This window comes from Prunus avium, chromosome 8 (assembly GCF_965620075.1).
Source record: "Prunus avium chromosome 8, drPruAviu1.hap1.1, whole genome shotgun sequence".
In the NCBI taxonomy this organism is placed as follows: domain Eukaryota; kingdom Viridiplantae; phylum Streptophyta; class Magnoliopsida; order Rosales; family Rosaceae; genus Prunus; species Prunus avium.
The window spans coordinates 32074105-32087405 of record NC_142291.1 but is presented as its reverse complement, the minus strand read 5'-3'; the positions used below and the strand labels follow the sequence as shown (position 1 = coordinate 32087405).

At 37.0% G+C, this 13301-nt stretch overlaps 1 protein-coding gene and 1 pseudogene across 1 annotated transcript; one reads left to right on the top strand and one right to left on the bottom strand.

Annotated features, from left to right (window-relative positions):
- Positions 1–5886, top strand: LOC110763681 (vacuolar-sorting receptor 3; the record flags this gene model as incomplete). Its single annotated transcript, XM_021966513.2, is given in 12 exon segments — positions 1–189; positions 1101–1793; positions 1888–1976; positions 2135–2204; positions 2280–2363; positions 2460–2536; positions 2632–2713; positions 3066–3148; positions 3271–3337; positions 4393–4521; positions 4618–4727; positions 5399–5886. Coding segments are annotated over 12 exon segments (1772 nt in total), but the record flags the coding sequence as incomplete, so codon positions are not given.
- Positions 5887–7111: 1225 nt separating this feature from the next.
- LOC148292549 (uncharacterized) lies at positions 7112–12898 on the bottom strand (annotated as a pseudogene).
- Positions 12899–13301: the final 403 nt, after the last annotated feature.

Sequence of the window (13301 nt, the reverse complement as noted above, 5' to 3'; positions counted from 1 at the left end):
ATAAAATCAAAGGCACATATGACACTGCCATTGGGAACTTTGGGATTCCTCAGTACGGAGGCAGCATGGCGGGTACTGTGCTGTATCCAAAAGAGAATCAGAAGGGCTGCAAGGAATTCTCTGAATTTGGGATTTCGTTTAAATCGACTCCTGGAGCTCTCCCAACGTTCGTTTTGGTCGATCGTGGAGGTACCCTTTCTTTGCTTTTGAGTAGTTTGATCATTGTTATGAGTTTTGAGGTTCGATTTGATTGTTTTTGTTAATTTGGGAGGTACCCTTTTTGTAGTTTTGAACAATTTGATGATTACTATGAGTTTTGAGGTTCAATTTGTTTGTTTTGTTAATTTAGGAGTTACCCTTTTTGCAGAGTAATTTGAATGTCAATATGAGGTTTGAAGTTCAATTGATGTGTTTTAGTTCATTTTGGGTCTGCTTTTTTGTAGTCATGAGTAGTTTGATATTGTAAATTTTGAGCTTCAATAGGCCCCTTTTTTGGTCGATTGTGGAGATGCCATTTTTGGTAAGTCTAGTCAATTTGCCTTATTTAGCTCTTCTTTGATTGATTGTACAGACAGTCATTTTATAAATCTGCTTAATTTGTGTCTTGTTAGCAGTTTAGAGTCGTAGTTGGTGTTGGCAGTCACTGAAGAGATGCCCTAATGTTATTTTGAATCTAGATTCCTGCTTTAAAAATTTTCAGGCTTATATGGATGTAATGTCTTCTTAATTATTATTATTAACAGTGTGTTTAGCAATTTTAGCTAGGAGTGAAGAGAAGGAAACATATATGAGAGAAAATAAGAGATGAGAAAAGAGAAGTCTTGTTTGGATAGGCTAGAAAGAAGGGGAGACAGAATATTAATTGGGGATATTTTTGAAATATTAAAAAGTCAACAATACAGAAATCTCATTCTCTCAAATCTCTGCATTAGTCGTAGAAAAAATTAAAGTGGAGTCGGAGAGAACTTTTGGGGTTGTTGGGAGGGGAAGAAAACTAGTACCCCCCTTAGCAGGTCCCTACAAGATACTTTCTAGTATTGCTTATTTGTCTGAGTTTTTTCAGCATTGCTTGTGTTGAAACTGTTGTTTGTGCTTTCCAGATTGCTTCTTTGCCTTGAAGGTTTGGAATGCCCAGAAGGCTGGGGCTTCTGCAGTTCTTGTTGCTGATAATATTGAGGAGCCATTAATAACCATGGACTCACCGGAAGAGGATGGTTCAACTGCCAAATACATTGAAAACATAACAATACCATCTGCACTCATTGAAAAAAGTTTTGGGCAAACTTTAAAGAAATCAATCAGTTCTGGTGATATGGTCAATGTGAATCTTGACTGGAGAGAAGCTGTTCCACACCCAGATGATCGTGTGGAATATGAACTATGGACCAACAGCAATGATGAATGTGGGGTTAAATGTGACATGTTGATGGAATTTATGAAGGATTTTAGGGGTGCAGCACAGATACTTGAAATAGGTGGTTACACTCAGTTCACACCTCATTATATAACTTGGTACTGTCCTCAAGCATTCACCTTAAGCAAACAGTGCAAGTCCCAGTGTATCAATCATGGAAGATATTGTGCTCCTGATCCTGAACAGGACTTCAGCACTGGTTATGAAGGGAAAGATGTGGTTCTTGAAAATTTAAGGCAGCTATGTGTTTTTAAAGTGGTAAATAAGACCAACAAGCCTTGGGTATGGTGGGACTATGTAACTGATTTTCAAATTAGATGCCCCATGAAGGAGAAAAAGTACAACAAGGAATGTGCTGACAGTGTCATTAAATCTCTTGGTAAATGATTAGATATTGCATCTAATGTTTCTAAGAATATTAATGGTTAATTAGTGTGGCCTTCATTTTAAATATTTATGTGACATATTTTCAGGCCTTGATATTAAGAAGGTTGAGCAGTGTATGGGAGACCCAACTGCAGACTCTGAAAATTCTGTTCTGAAAGAAGAGCAAGATGCTCAGGTATTTGTCTCTGTTCAATGCATTTTCGTTCTATATATATCCTCTTCATTTCCATGTTTTTAGTGTGTATGATCAATATCTGCCGCTTAGTGCAATTCTTTGAATTGGTCATATTAGTTTATTTCTTTGTACTTGCTTGACAAGAACGCTCTTTGTAGGTTGGGAAAGGATCAAGAGGTGATGTAACCATATTGCCTACCCTTGTTGTCAATAATCGACAATACCGAGGTTTGCCTTTGTCCTGTTCTTATATTTCTTAGATAACAATCTGGAAGTTTCCCTCTCTAAAATATTTGCTTGCAGGAAAGTTGGAGAAGGGTGCAGTTCTGAAGGCTATCTGTTCTGGTTTCGAGGAAACTACTGAGCCAGCTGTTTGTTTGAGTAGTGGTAAGTAAGCCCCTCTTGTTATTCTGGTGTTTCTTATCTCTTTCTGATTTATTCATTCTGAACTTGAGTTCTGCATTCACTATTTACTCATGGTAGATGTCGAGACAAATGAGTGCTTGGATAATAATGGTGGTTGCTGGCAGAATAAAGCAGCCAACCTCACAGCCTGCAAGGTACAAATTGTAACTTACTGGCTAATGAGTCTTGAAAAATGAGAAAATTGAGTATATTAACTCTTGTTCTTTGTGACTTTGGTTTGTTTACTTAGGATACATTTCGTGGGAGGGTATGTGAGTGCCCTCTGGTTGATGGTGTGCAATTTAAAGGAGATGGTTACACTACCTGTGAAGGTAAAAAATATATAAAACTTCTGCTTTTTGTTTGTGCTAAAACAGACATGACATTAGGGAAAACAAAGTTGAGGGAATAAAAATTGTGGATACTGACTTTTATGTTCAATTAGCCAAAAGGTCTTATCTAGGTTTAGTGTGTAAGGATCTTGTTCTGTATTTGCATTTTGCAAACTTCAATTTTTTAAAAGATAAAATATCTATATGGGCTCCAAATCAACGTAAATCTTCCCAAAAATTTATTTTGTTATTCTTCTTCATTATAATCAAAGAATAGCTCAGATTCTTCCTTTTTGCAAACATTTTTCCTTATTCTTCACTTTTTATTGAGGAATTTACCTTAAATTTCCAGCAAGTGGGCCTGGGAGGTGCAAGGTAAACAATGGAGGTTGTTGGCATGAAGCTCGAGATGGGCATGCATTCTCTGCTTGCACAGTAAGTGGTTTTTTTTAATTCCCATTTTCTGTTAAAATTAAATTATGCTCTCAGGAAATAACTTTAGATTTGAGAGTCCTATCAAAACATTTAGTTTTAAGTTGGGTTATTTTTCTGAGCAGGATAATGGAGAGGTCCAATGTCAGTGTCCTCCTGGGTTTAAAGGTGATGGTGTCAAAAGTTGTGAAGGTAAGAGAAATTACCGCCTTGGTGTGTCCTGTTGGTTTTCAGCTTTACTGTAATACACAATGTATGTGAAAAAAGCTCTAGTTTGGACCACTAGAAATTAAGGTCTGGGCATGTTCTGTTGTTTGTTTTCACTGTAATACAATAATACAACATAAGTCCACTAATGGATTGATGTCTAAGAAGCTTAAGTTCAGACCACTTTGATCACAGTGGTGCATCAAGGCATATGCCACAAGGAGTACTTGACCTTGCTAAATGGTGTGCTTGCACATGAGTTTGCATGCACATGAGTTTGCATGAATAGATCTGCTAATGTATCTTTCTCTAGCTTCATGTTTAACTGGAAAATATGGCTTTGCCTGAATAAAAAGTAATGTCACTCAATAGGAACTGCACCAATATGTACAACCAAAGAATTTTTGGGTCACAGGAATCAAGCCCCTAGGATTGTATGTATATTCACACCTCTATGTATTCCTTTGGTGTTTAAGTTTCAAATCATTGAGAATGAATCTACAAGCTATGTTTTAAAGCCTCTCGTTGAGTGGGTTTGCACCCTGCTGGTTAAGTTATACCTGGACCTGGTGGAAATCATTTAAGCCTTCATGTCACATTTAGGTCAGTGAAGTTTAGCTTTATCCGAATCATTGTGGATGATCCTTGTTGAGCCAATATCCCGCTCAGATCTGAATGGTCAAATTCAATTTTTTTTTATGCATTTATGCGGTGAACTGGAGACCAATCTAAAGGCTTCGTACCATGCTGAACTTCTTAACCTTGCTCTTCATGAAATCAGCCAATGTGATATTAAAGAAGACCATCATGATCCCATGGATACGTCATGACTATCTGACTTATTTCTTGAAATAAAAAGAAAAAGTAACGGGGCTGTGGTTGGTTCATTTTTTCTTTTGGCTTGGTACATGTCATGTTTTTTAGTCCCTAATTAGGACAAAACAAAACTCTTGTTGGATCAAATTAGAAAGAAAAAAAATGTTTGCAATGAAATATCTTGGACCTAAATGTTGCTAAACTTTTTTTCTTTTTCTTCTTAGATGTTGATGAATGCAGAGAGAAGAAAGCTTGCCAGTGCCCTGAATGTAGCTGTAAAAATACCTGGGGGAGCTATGACTGCTCGTGTAGTGGGAATCTTCTGTATATCAAGGACCATGATACCTGCATAAGTGAGTCCAGAAACTCAAGCTTTTAACTCAACTTTATATGTCCTAAATATATAATGCAAGTGCTTATTTCGATGTGCTCTCCTTGGTAATGTGCAGGTAAGGCTGCTAGTGGGGGAAAGTCTGCATGGGCTGCTGTGTGGGTTATTTTGATAGGCTTGGCTATGGCTGGCGGTGGGGCATATCTTGTGTACAAATATAGATTGCGGGTGAGCTTTCTGTGCTTTATTTCTCTTTTGCAAATTTCATATATCATTGGTAATTCTTGAGTCTCCATTTTGTGGTGGTGATATTGGTGGCTGTTTTCCTGAGGTTGATAAAATTGCTTTTATTGGATACATCAGATGATACTCTGGCTCTGCAAAGATTACCTTTTGCACTTCATTGGCATTAATTTTTGAATATGTAAACCTAGAACATTCCCATAGACGTCATGGTGAAGTAAAGTAGAACTGTAGAACCATTTCTTGCTATGGGCCAGGCCTGCATATTGACTGGGGTGTTGACCCCAACCTATTGGCAGGCCACTAAGGTTATCTTGCCTTGGAATTATCTGTGTTAAAGAAACTCCAAAAGTAACCAAGCCTATGGAACAAATTTGTCTGTATACATGCGGACTCTTGTATGTGGGAAGCTTTTATGTCAAAATTGACAAAAAAAATCTTCCTAGTGTCTTTAACTATGGTGTGTGTTGAACCCTTCAAGGTTTAAGAACTGTTAGGTTGGTCTTACTATGTGCTCTGCTTTACACTGCATTTAGTATGTGCTCTATTTGGAACATGATTTTATTAGGGAGTTAAATAATCTCAGGACACGAATATTTTCCGTCTTTTTTATTTAACATTTTCAGGTTGTTGATACTTTCTATGCTCCTTTGCAGTCATATATGGATTCAGAAATAAGAGCTATAATGGCACAGTATATGCCTCTGGACAGTCAAGCTGAAGTTCCAAATCATGTGAACGATGAACGAGCGTGAAAACAGAAACCCCCATTATCGCATGCTGAGGATTTTATGTGATGCAGCATGGATATGGATTGTTATACATCTTTCGATTTTCAGTCTTGAATTTTGAGCCCGATCTTTTATCCTCTACGTCATGTTGGATTGTAAATGAATGCAGATTAGAATGTCTTGTTTTTTTAGGACTGTAGCATGCCTACCCCTTGGAGTAAGGTAGATTGCAAGGAGTTTTAGATGTAGTAGCAAACAACTCTCTTCCCATCCCAAAGTCACGAAATCTTTTCCTCAGATTTAAATTGTTATTCTGTAATTTACTTTTGCCTGTAAGAAGAGACTGACTTCATGTCATATTTATACCTTACTGATCTAAGGAGAATTATAGGTATATTATTTGCACAAAACAATTTAAGATTGGCCACTTGAAATTTTATTTAGAGTGAATTTAAGGGCCATTGCCTGCTGTTTTGTAGTTCATTGTGATAAATAAACACTCCAAAATAGAAGAAGCCGTTTGCCAATTACTACCTCTTTGTGTTAGGATGGTTCTCCATATCAACATCCATATTTATTCATCATCCATGATACAAAAACTGAGATAGAACCATTTAAATGCTAACCAAACGTGCTTCATGTCCATGTGGTCGTGTCCATAAGGTTCATGTCCATGTGGTCGTGTCCATAAGGTTCATGTCCGTATGTTGCCAAGATTAGTAGGGCTATCTCCTACAACCGCATAGGAAATGGGTGCTACCATGTGATGTGCTAACTGTCTCAGGCGACGCATACCATGAGAAGTGATCGAGGCTGCGGCTCTCTGTCTAGTAAATCATGGATTCGATCGATTTTGTCAATCATTTATGTCATCCTTCTACATTTTGTAGGTAGTATTTGGTCAAAAATAAAGGTTTGAATAGAGACATGATATAAAAGCGAAGAACAATGATTTTAGGAAAAGTGAATATGAATGTGAGACTTGAATAGCACCTTGTTTATATAGAATTACAACGGAATATATTTAGAAAATGTGGCGTTTGCGGATTGGAAATGACACGTCAATGTTCCACAAAATACTTGTCTTTGTGTCACTTTTAGACAACTGTCGCATTTGGATAGGGACTAACACGCAAAGTTACTTATTTTCATCGACAAATGTCATTACTGGATTGGACTTGACACATCAATTTAGAACAAATCACACATAACTATTCTTTTTTATTTTGTTTTTGTTTTTGTTTTGTTGTAATAGATGCTTTATTAAAATAATAAACACCATAAATCTCTGATTATGTACAATCCACATTTACTTTTGGGTGTTAATAGTATTATTATATAAGCACAAATTGGATTAGATGAGTCAACAAAGTTGCAAATGAACTTCAGTCTATGATAGTGCTTTTTTTTTTCTTTCGTAAAATCAGTGCTGCAATGTATTAGCAGCCATCAGCAAAACCCAGAGAGAAAATATGTTTTGTACATAAATTCTGTCATGGCCACCTATGCCCTTACTTACATTGCTTGTAAGTAAAGGTAATCGTGGAGGAACAAATAGGGTTTTCCACCATATGAAGACAGAAGAAGAAAAGATTAGTGGAGAAAGGCAACTCTTTATGACAAATTAATGCAGTCTTTTCAGATCGAAAACAAGAAGAAAATGGATCCAAAACAAAAAAAAAAAGAAAAAAAAAGAAAAACTAAGGGTGCACTCCAGCACAGTCCTTCAAAGACTTAATCTTTATTTTATTGAGTGTGACAACAACATCTTGCATGTTAATGCTCTCTTCTTGAAATTCTGCCGAACAAGCTAGAGCTAATCTCATAATGGATGATAAGCAATCCCTCCTGCTCACAAAATCCCGATCTTCCTTTGTCCCAAATAAATCGGCATCCGCAACTTCAACTATTTCAGCATCTGGAAACAATGAATTTGCAATCCATTGCTTTAAATTCATTTCACCAACAAACATCTCATTTGTTGTCTTCCTTTTTGTGAATGTCTCCATCAGTACAACACCGAAACTGTACACATCCCCTCTCGTTGAAACTACTCCTTCCATGCCAAACTCTGTGATATTATGTATGTGAATTTAGTTATATATGTCGAAACTATACACATCCACTAGGGGTATTGCTGATATGATCCCTGGAATAATATATTTCAAGTTGGATGTTCTAGCTTTCCTTGAATTTGGTTGAAGTGTACTATTTTGGCATGGTGGAACATGGAGTCGCTTCACCACAGAACGCACCATTCGATACCTTTTAAATATAATATATTTATGTACAGCCGCGCGGCTATACTACGGCATTTTATAAAAAGAAATCGTATAGCCGCAAGGCTATACCTTTTTTTGACACGTGGGTGCCTAATAGCTAGGCGAATTATATATATATATATAGTATAGCCGCGTGGTGGTACTCGTTTTGACATTTGGGTGCCTAATCTCTAGGTGGGTATTTTTATTTTTAAGGGTTATTCGCAGCAATGGTCCCTCAACTATACCCGTAGTTACAGTTTGGTCACTCAATTCAATTATTAGTTGCAGAGGTCACTCAAGTAGGTGTTTTGTTGCACCGTTAGTCCTTCCGTCAAGTTTGTGACTTTTTCTGTTTAAAATGATTACGTGACAAGCATATCTTAGATTATTGATGGGCAAATGTGACTTTTCATTTAGGATTTTTTGTAGCAATGATCCCTCAACTATACTCGGAGTTACATTTTGGTCACTCAACTCCAATTATTAGTTGCAGAGGTCACTCAATTAGGTGTTGTGTTGCACCATTAGTCCCTGCCATTAGAGAGACTTGACGGTATGGACTAACGGTGCAACACAACATCTAATTGAGTGACCTCTGCAACTAATAATTGAATTGAGTTACCAAACTGTAACTACGGGTATAATTGAGGGACCAATGCTGCGAATAACCTTATTTTTAATCAACCGTACAGCCGCTCGGCTATACTCGGTTTTTTAAAAATTTTTTAAAAATAGTATAGCCGTGCGGCGATACTCGGTTTTTATGTTTATTATTACGAAGGTATAGCCGGGCGGCTATACCGTTTTTACACGTGGACGCCTAATAGCTAGGTGGACCCTTTTTTTATATAAGCAGTATCTCGGGTTTTTAATTTTTTTTTTAAAAATTGTATAGCCGGGCGGCTTTACTGGGCTTATTTTAAAATTTTAAAAATAAATAGTATAGCCGAGCGGCTATACTATTTAGATACCCTTTTCCCTTTTTTTTTTCCCGTGATTTTCGTTTAGAGCGTTATCCATTACTATTAGGCCATGACCAGAGTCTCCATTGTCCCTTTTTGAATTTTTACTTTTACAGAATTATTACCTGCATAAAGAGAATTTAGAACTTTCACGTTTAATTCTATATTACAAACGTATGTACGTATTTTTCAATAATACATCTGTGTTTTGTACACGTCTTAAAGACTCGGTAAAATTCACATTTTTAATACACATATATTTTACAAAATTTACGTATTATACACATAATTCTAACATAATATTAAGGAAAAATATAAATAAATTATATTAAGATATAAAATAGTGGCCGGTTGGTACGTAGTTCCAACGGTCACCTTCTTAGATTTATCAAATATACAGTACCAGAGGACAACGATGCCACCGTAGGGTTTCCGAGCCACACAGACATGAACTTCACCACCATTGTTGTTCAGCATGATGTCGCTGGCTTGGAGGTTAGAACAAAGGAAGGAGATTGGATTAATGTTGAGTGCAAACCCTCACAAGTACAGTTCGTATTGTCCAAGTCAAATAATCCATGTCCCAGTCTTGAATCACAAATTCCTCTGAGTAAGAAAAACATGTTATTCTTAATAATTAATATATTTTGAATGATTAGACTGCACTCCAACACAGTCCTTCAAAAACTTAGTCTTGATTTTATTGAGTGTGACTAGAGCTTCTTGCATGTTAATCCTCTCTTCCGGCAGTTCTGCACAACAAGCTAGAGCTAATCTCATAATGGATGATAAGCAATCCCTCATGCTCACAAAATCACCATCTTCCTCTATCCCAAGTAAATTGGCATCAACAACTTCAACAATTGCAGCATCTGGAAGTAATGAATTTGCAATCCATTGCTTTAAATTCATCTCCCCAACAAACATTTCATCAGTTGGCTTCCTTCTTGTGAACGTCTCCATTAGTACAATACCGAAACTATACACATCTCCTCTGGTTGAAATGATTCCTTCCATTCCAAACTCTGCAATATTATATATGTGAATTTAGTTATATATGAAGGAAAATCATAAGGTCACCTTGTTCATAATGAAGGACAACATAAATTAAATTGAAAAGTAAACAAGCAACAGTACATCACCTGGAGCCATACCCAATTGTGGCAAGGGTCATGGTTTGGGTCATAGAATCTCCTTCACCTAAGAGTCTTGCAATGCCAAGATCAGCAACATGTGCAACCATATCATCATCAAGTAGTATGTTCCCTGGCTTCACATCACAATGTACAACATGATTTGGACCATGACCATGATGAAGATATTCCAATGCTGATGCAACATCTGTCATTATATTGAACCTTTGTAGGATATTCAAAGGAGAGTTTTGATTTTGAGAGTACAACCACTTCTCAAGGCTCCCATTAGGCATGTATTGTAGCACCAAGGCTTTGAAATCAGGTTGACTGCAACAACTGATGATTTTGATAAGATTTTGGTGATGAATATTGCTCAGTGTTGAAAAAGTAATGCATATTTGTGTAGATGTAACTACACAATTCTAGAAAACTCAAGAACCTACAAACTAGATGATGGAATGTCGGCTACTCATCAATCTCTAAGAAAGATGAAGTTTCCAGATGCAAGACACATATGGCTAAAGACAAATATCAATGGAGGAATTCTCTAGAGCAAGACTACATTAACTAGATATTATATTAGAGTAATATAGTTAAGTCTAGAAAGTTGTATATGCTAGTGGCTGTAAATGAAGAAGCGAAGTCGGTGGAACTTGGGCTATGTCGGTTAGGAACAATTATAAATAGGCATCAAGCCATCCAATGTAATGAATCAAGTGAAAACTGAAGCTACAGCTTGTCTAACTTCCAGCCAACTCTTGTATCCAATTCTAAAGCCTTGTACCCTTCTTAATAAAATAAAATTATCTTGTTACCCTTTCAAAAGCTTTCTATTCCACATAAACAATATTGTCCTAAATAGTAAACTAACTATTCTCTAAGCATCTCTTCTCCCTTCAACTAACAGTGGTATCAGAGCAACACACATTACACGTCCTACAAACTAACACTCAGCACATCACATTCACTATCAAAACTCCTGAAAGCCCCTTCAATCTGTAAATTGAAAACCTTTACAGCAACATCTATCCCATCTGAAATTGTACCTTTGTATACTGAGCCAAGACCCCAGTGCCAAGTAAGTTGCTTTCATGAAATCCATTTGTTGCCCTTTTAGAGCCAGAGAGTTGATTACCGTCCAAACGAAATTCAGCTAGCCTTGCCAGTTGACAAAGTTGATGTGGGATGCAACTTGTTACCATCCAAATACAAACCTTGGAGATTCCTAAGTCTTCCCACTGAGGTTGGAATTGAGCCAGTTAATTGATTGTTTCCCAGAGCTAAGGCTATCAAGCTGCTTAAGTTGCCGATATCATCGGGAATCTTATCCCTCATGCTACAATTTCTTAATTCCAGATATATAAGTGATGTGGAGAGATTCCCAAAGGAAACAGGAAGAGTGTCATTTAATGGATTATTTGACAAGGTCAATCTCTGCAAATTTGTAAGATTAGCCAAACAAGAAAGGAAGTTTGCTTCCGGAGTTGAAGTATCAATGGTCAAATTATTCGTGTGCAAGCTAAGTAAGTCAAGGTTTGTTAAGGCACAGAGCGTGCTAGGAATAAACCCAGTAAATGAGTTACCGCCCATTTCTAGCTTGGTGAGCTTAGAACCATTATTAGAGATAAAGTTGGGAATGGCTCCACTGAGTTCATTCATTCCTATATATAGCAATTCTAGGTTTGGAAGTCTAAGGCCTATGTCTGCTGGGAGGCTACCTGAGAGCTGATTACTAGTAAGCGAAATTGCTGTTAACATGGACATATTGAAGATTGCTGATGGGATGGGGCCATTGAGATTATTAACCCCGAATGAGAAAACCTGTAAATGCTGAAGATCACCAATCTCATCTGGTATAGTACCTGCAACAATTAATTAATATCAGCACAAGCCAGTGGTACATAACTTCCCGATGTTGAAAGATGTTCTAAATTCGAATGACATTCTTCCTATTAATTAAATACGAATCTTAGTTATGAATTATTAATTAAGATGTAAGTAATGATAAATCATGAAAGGAACAATAGTATAAAATGAATAGAGTTGACATGACATTTCAAATACCTGTCAAATTGTTGTAGGCAATATAAATCTCCATTAATTGGGTCAAGTTCCCCATATTTTTGGGTATGCTTCCACTGAAATTGTTATTCTCCAATACTAATTCCAGAAGCTCTTTGCATTGCCATAATTTGGATGGAAGCGGACCACCAAACTGGTTGTTACCCAAATTCAGCACCTGATTATTAGGAAGATGCTGACATATATTGTCTGCAATGCCACCATTCAAGCTGTTTCCATGTAGTGACAATACAGTCAAAGAAGACATGTTGAAGACAGCCACAGGAACATGCCCTTTTAGGGCATTGTCTTGCACATACATGAACTCCACCTGATCTAAAGAGCCAATCTCATTTCAAATTTCTGAAAAATATCGATAAACTCATTATAAATGCGTGTATATATAATTAATGACACTGCAACATTGTTGTAGTCAAAGCTTAGCCGAGTCATATATACCTTTGAAATTGTTGTCGTCAAAGAGTATCACCTTCAACATTGTTAAATTCCCTATTTCTCTTGGTATGCTACCTGTTATATATGTGCGCCACAAAGAAGAAGGAAAAAAAGAAAAAGAAATAACAGATATAGTTAAGCACATCTCATCGTTTAGATTAATAACAAGATGTTATAATGTAATGATTGATCAACAATATATTCCTAGATAGTTGGTTGTTGGTGCGCACCTGATAGCTGGTTATTTTCCATATTAATAACTTGCAGTGCAGATAAGTTGAAGATTGCAGCAGGCCTGGAACCTGAAAACTGATTACCAAAAATATTGAAGGCTTGAAGTTTGGATGAGGACCCGAACCACGCTGGAATGGTTCCCATAAAATTGTTGAATCCGAAGTTAATCAACTGCAGTCAGCATAAACGGGCCAATTCTTGGGGCAAGGTACCATGGAAACTGTTATTTCTGAAGTGCAACTTAACAAGAAATGAGAGGTTCCCTAGATGGGGAGGAATGGTGCCTGTGAGGTCCATGTAAGAAAGGTTCAAGGCTGTGACTTAAGGTGGTGTATGCCGCAAGCAACGCCCACCCAGTTGCAAATAGAGGTAGTGGTGGACCATTTGGTGGTCAAGATGTTGTGAGGATCATTGGTGATATGGGATTTGAGAGCAAGAAGAGCAGACTGATCTGTGGTGAAGTTGGTAATTCGTGCTGCTACTGGGCCTTTAGTTATACACAGCAATAGCAACGTTATTATTGTCAAGAGGAAACCAGGTTTTCGCTCCATTAGATTGGATTGGATTGCTTATTGACTGTTGCTGGACAAGATGTGTGCAATTGTAGAATTCTTTGTTAAACTGATTTGGCTTAGGAGGGAATTAAGTTCAAAGTTTAAATAGCTTTTAAATGATCTGAAAGAAAAAGAATGTCCATTGCCGGGGGTTTCATATG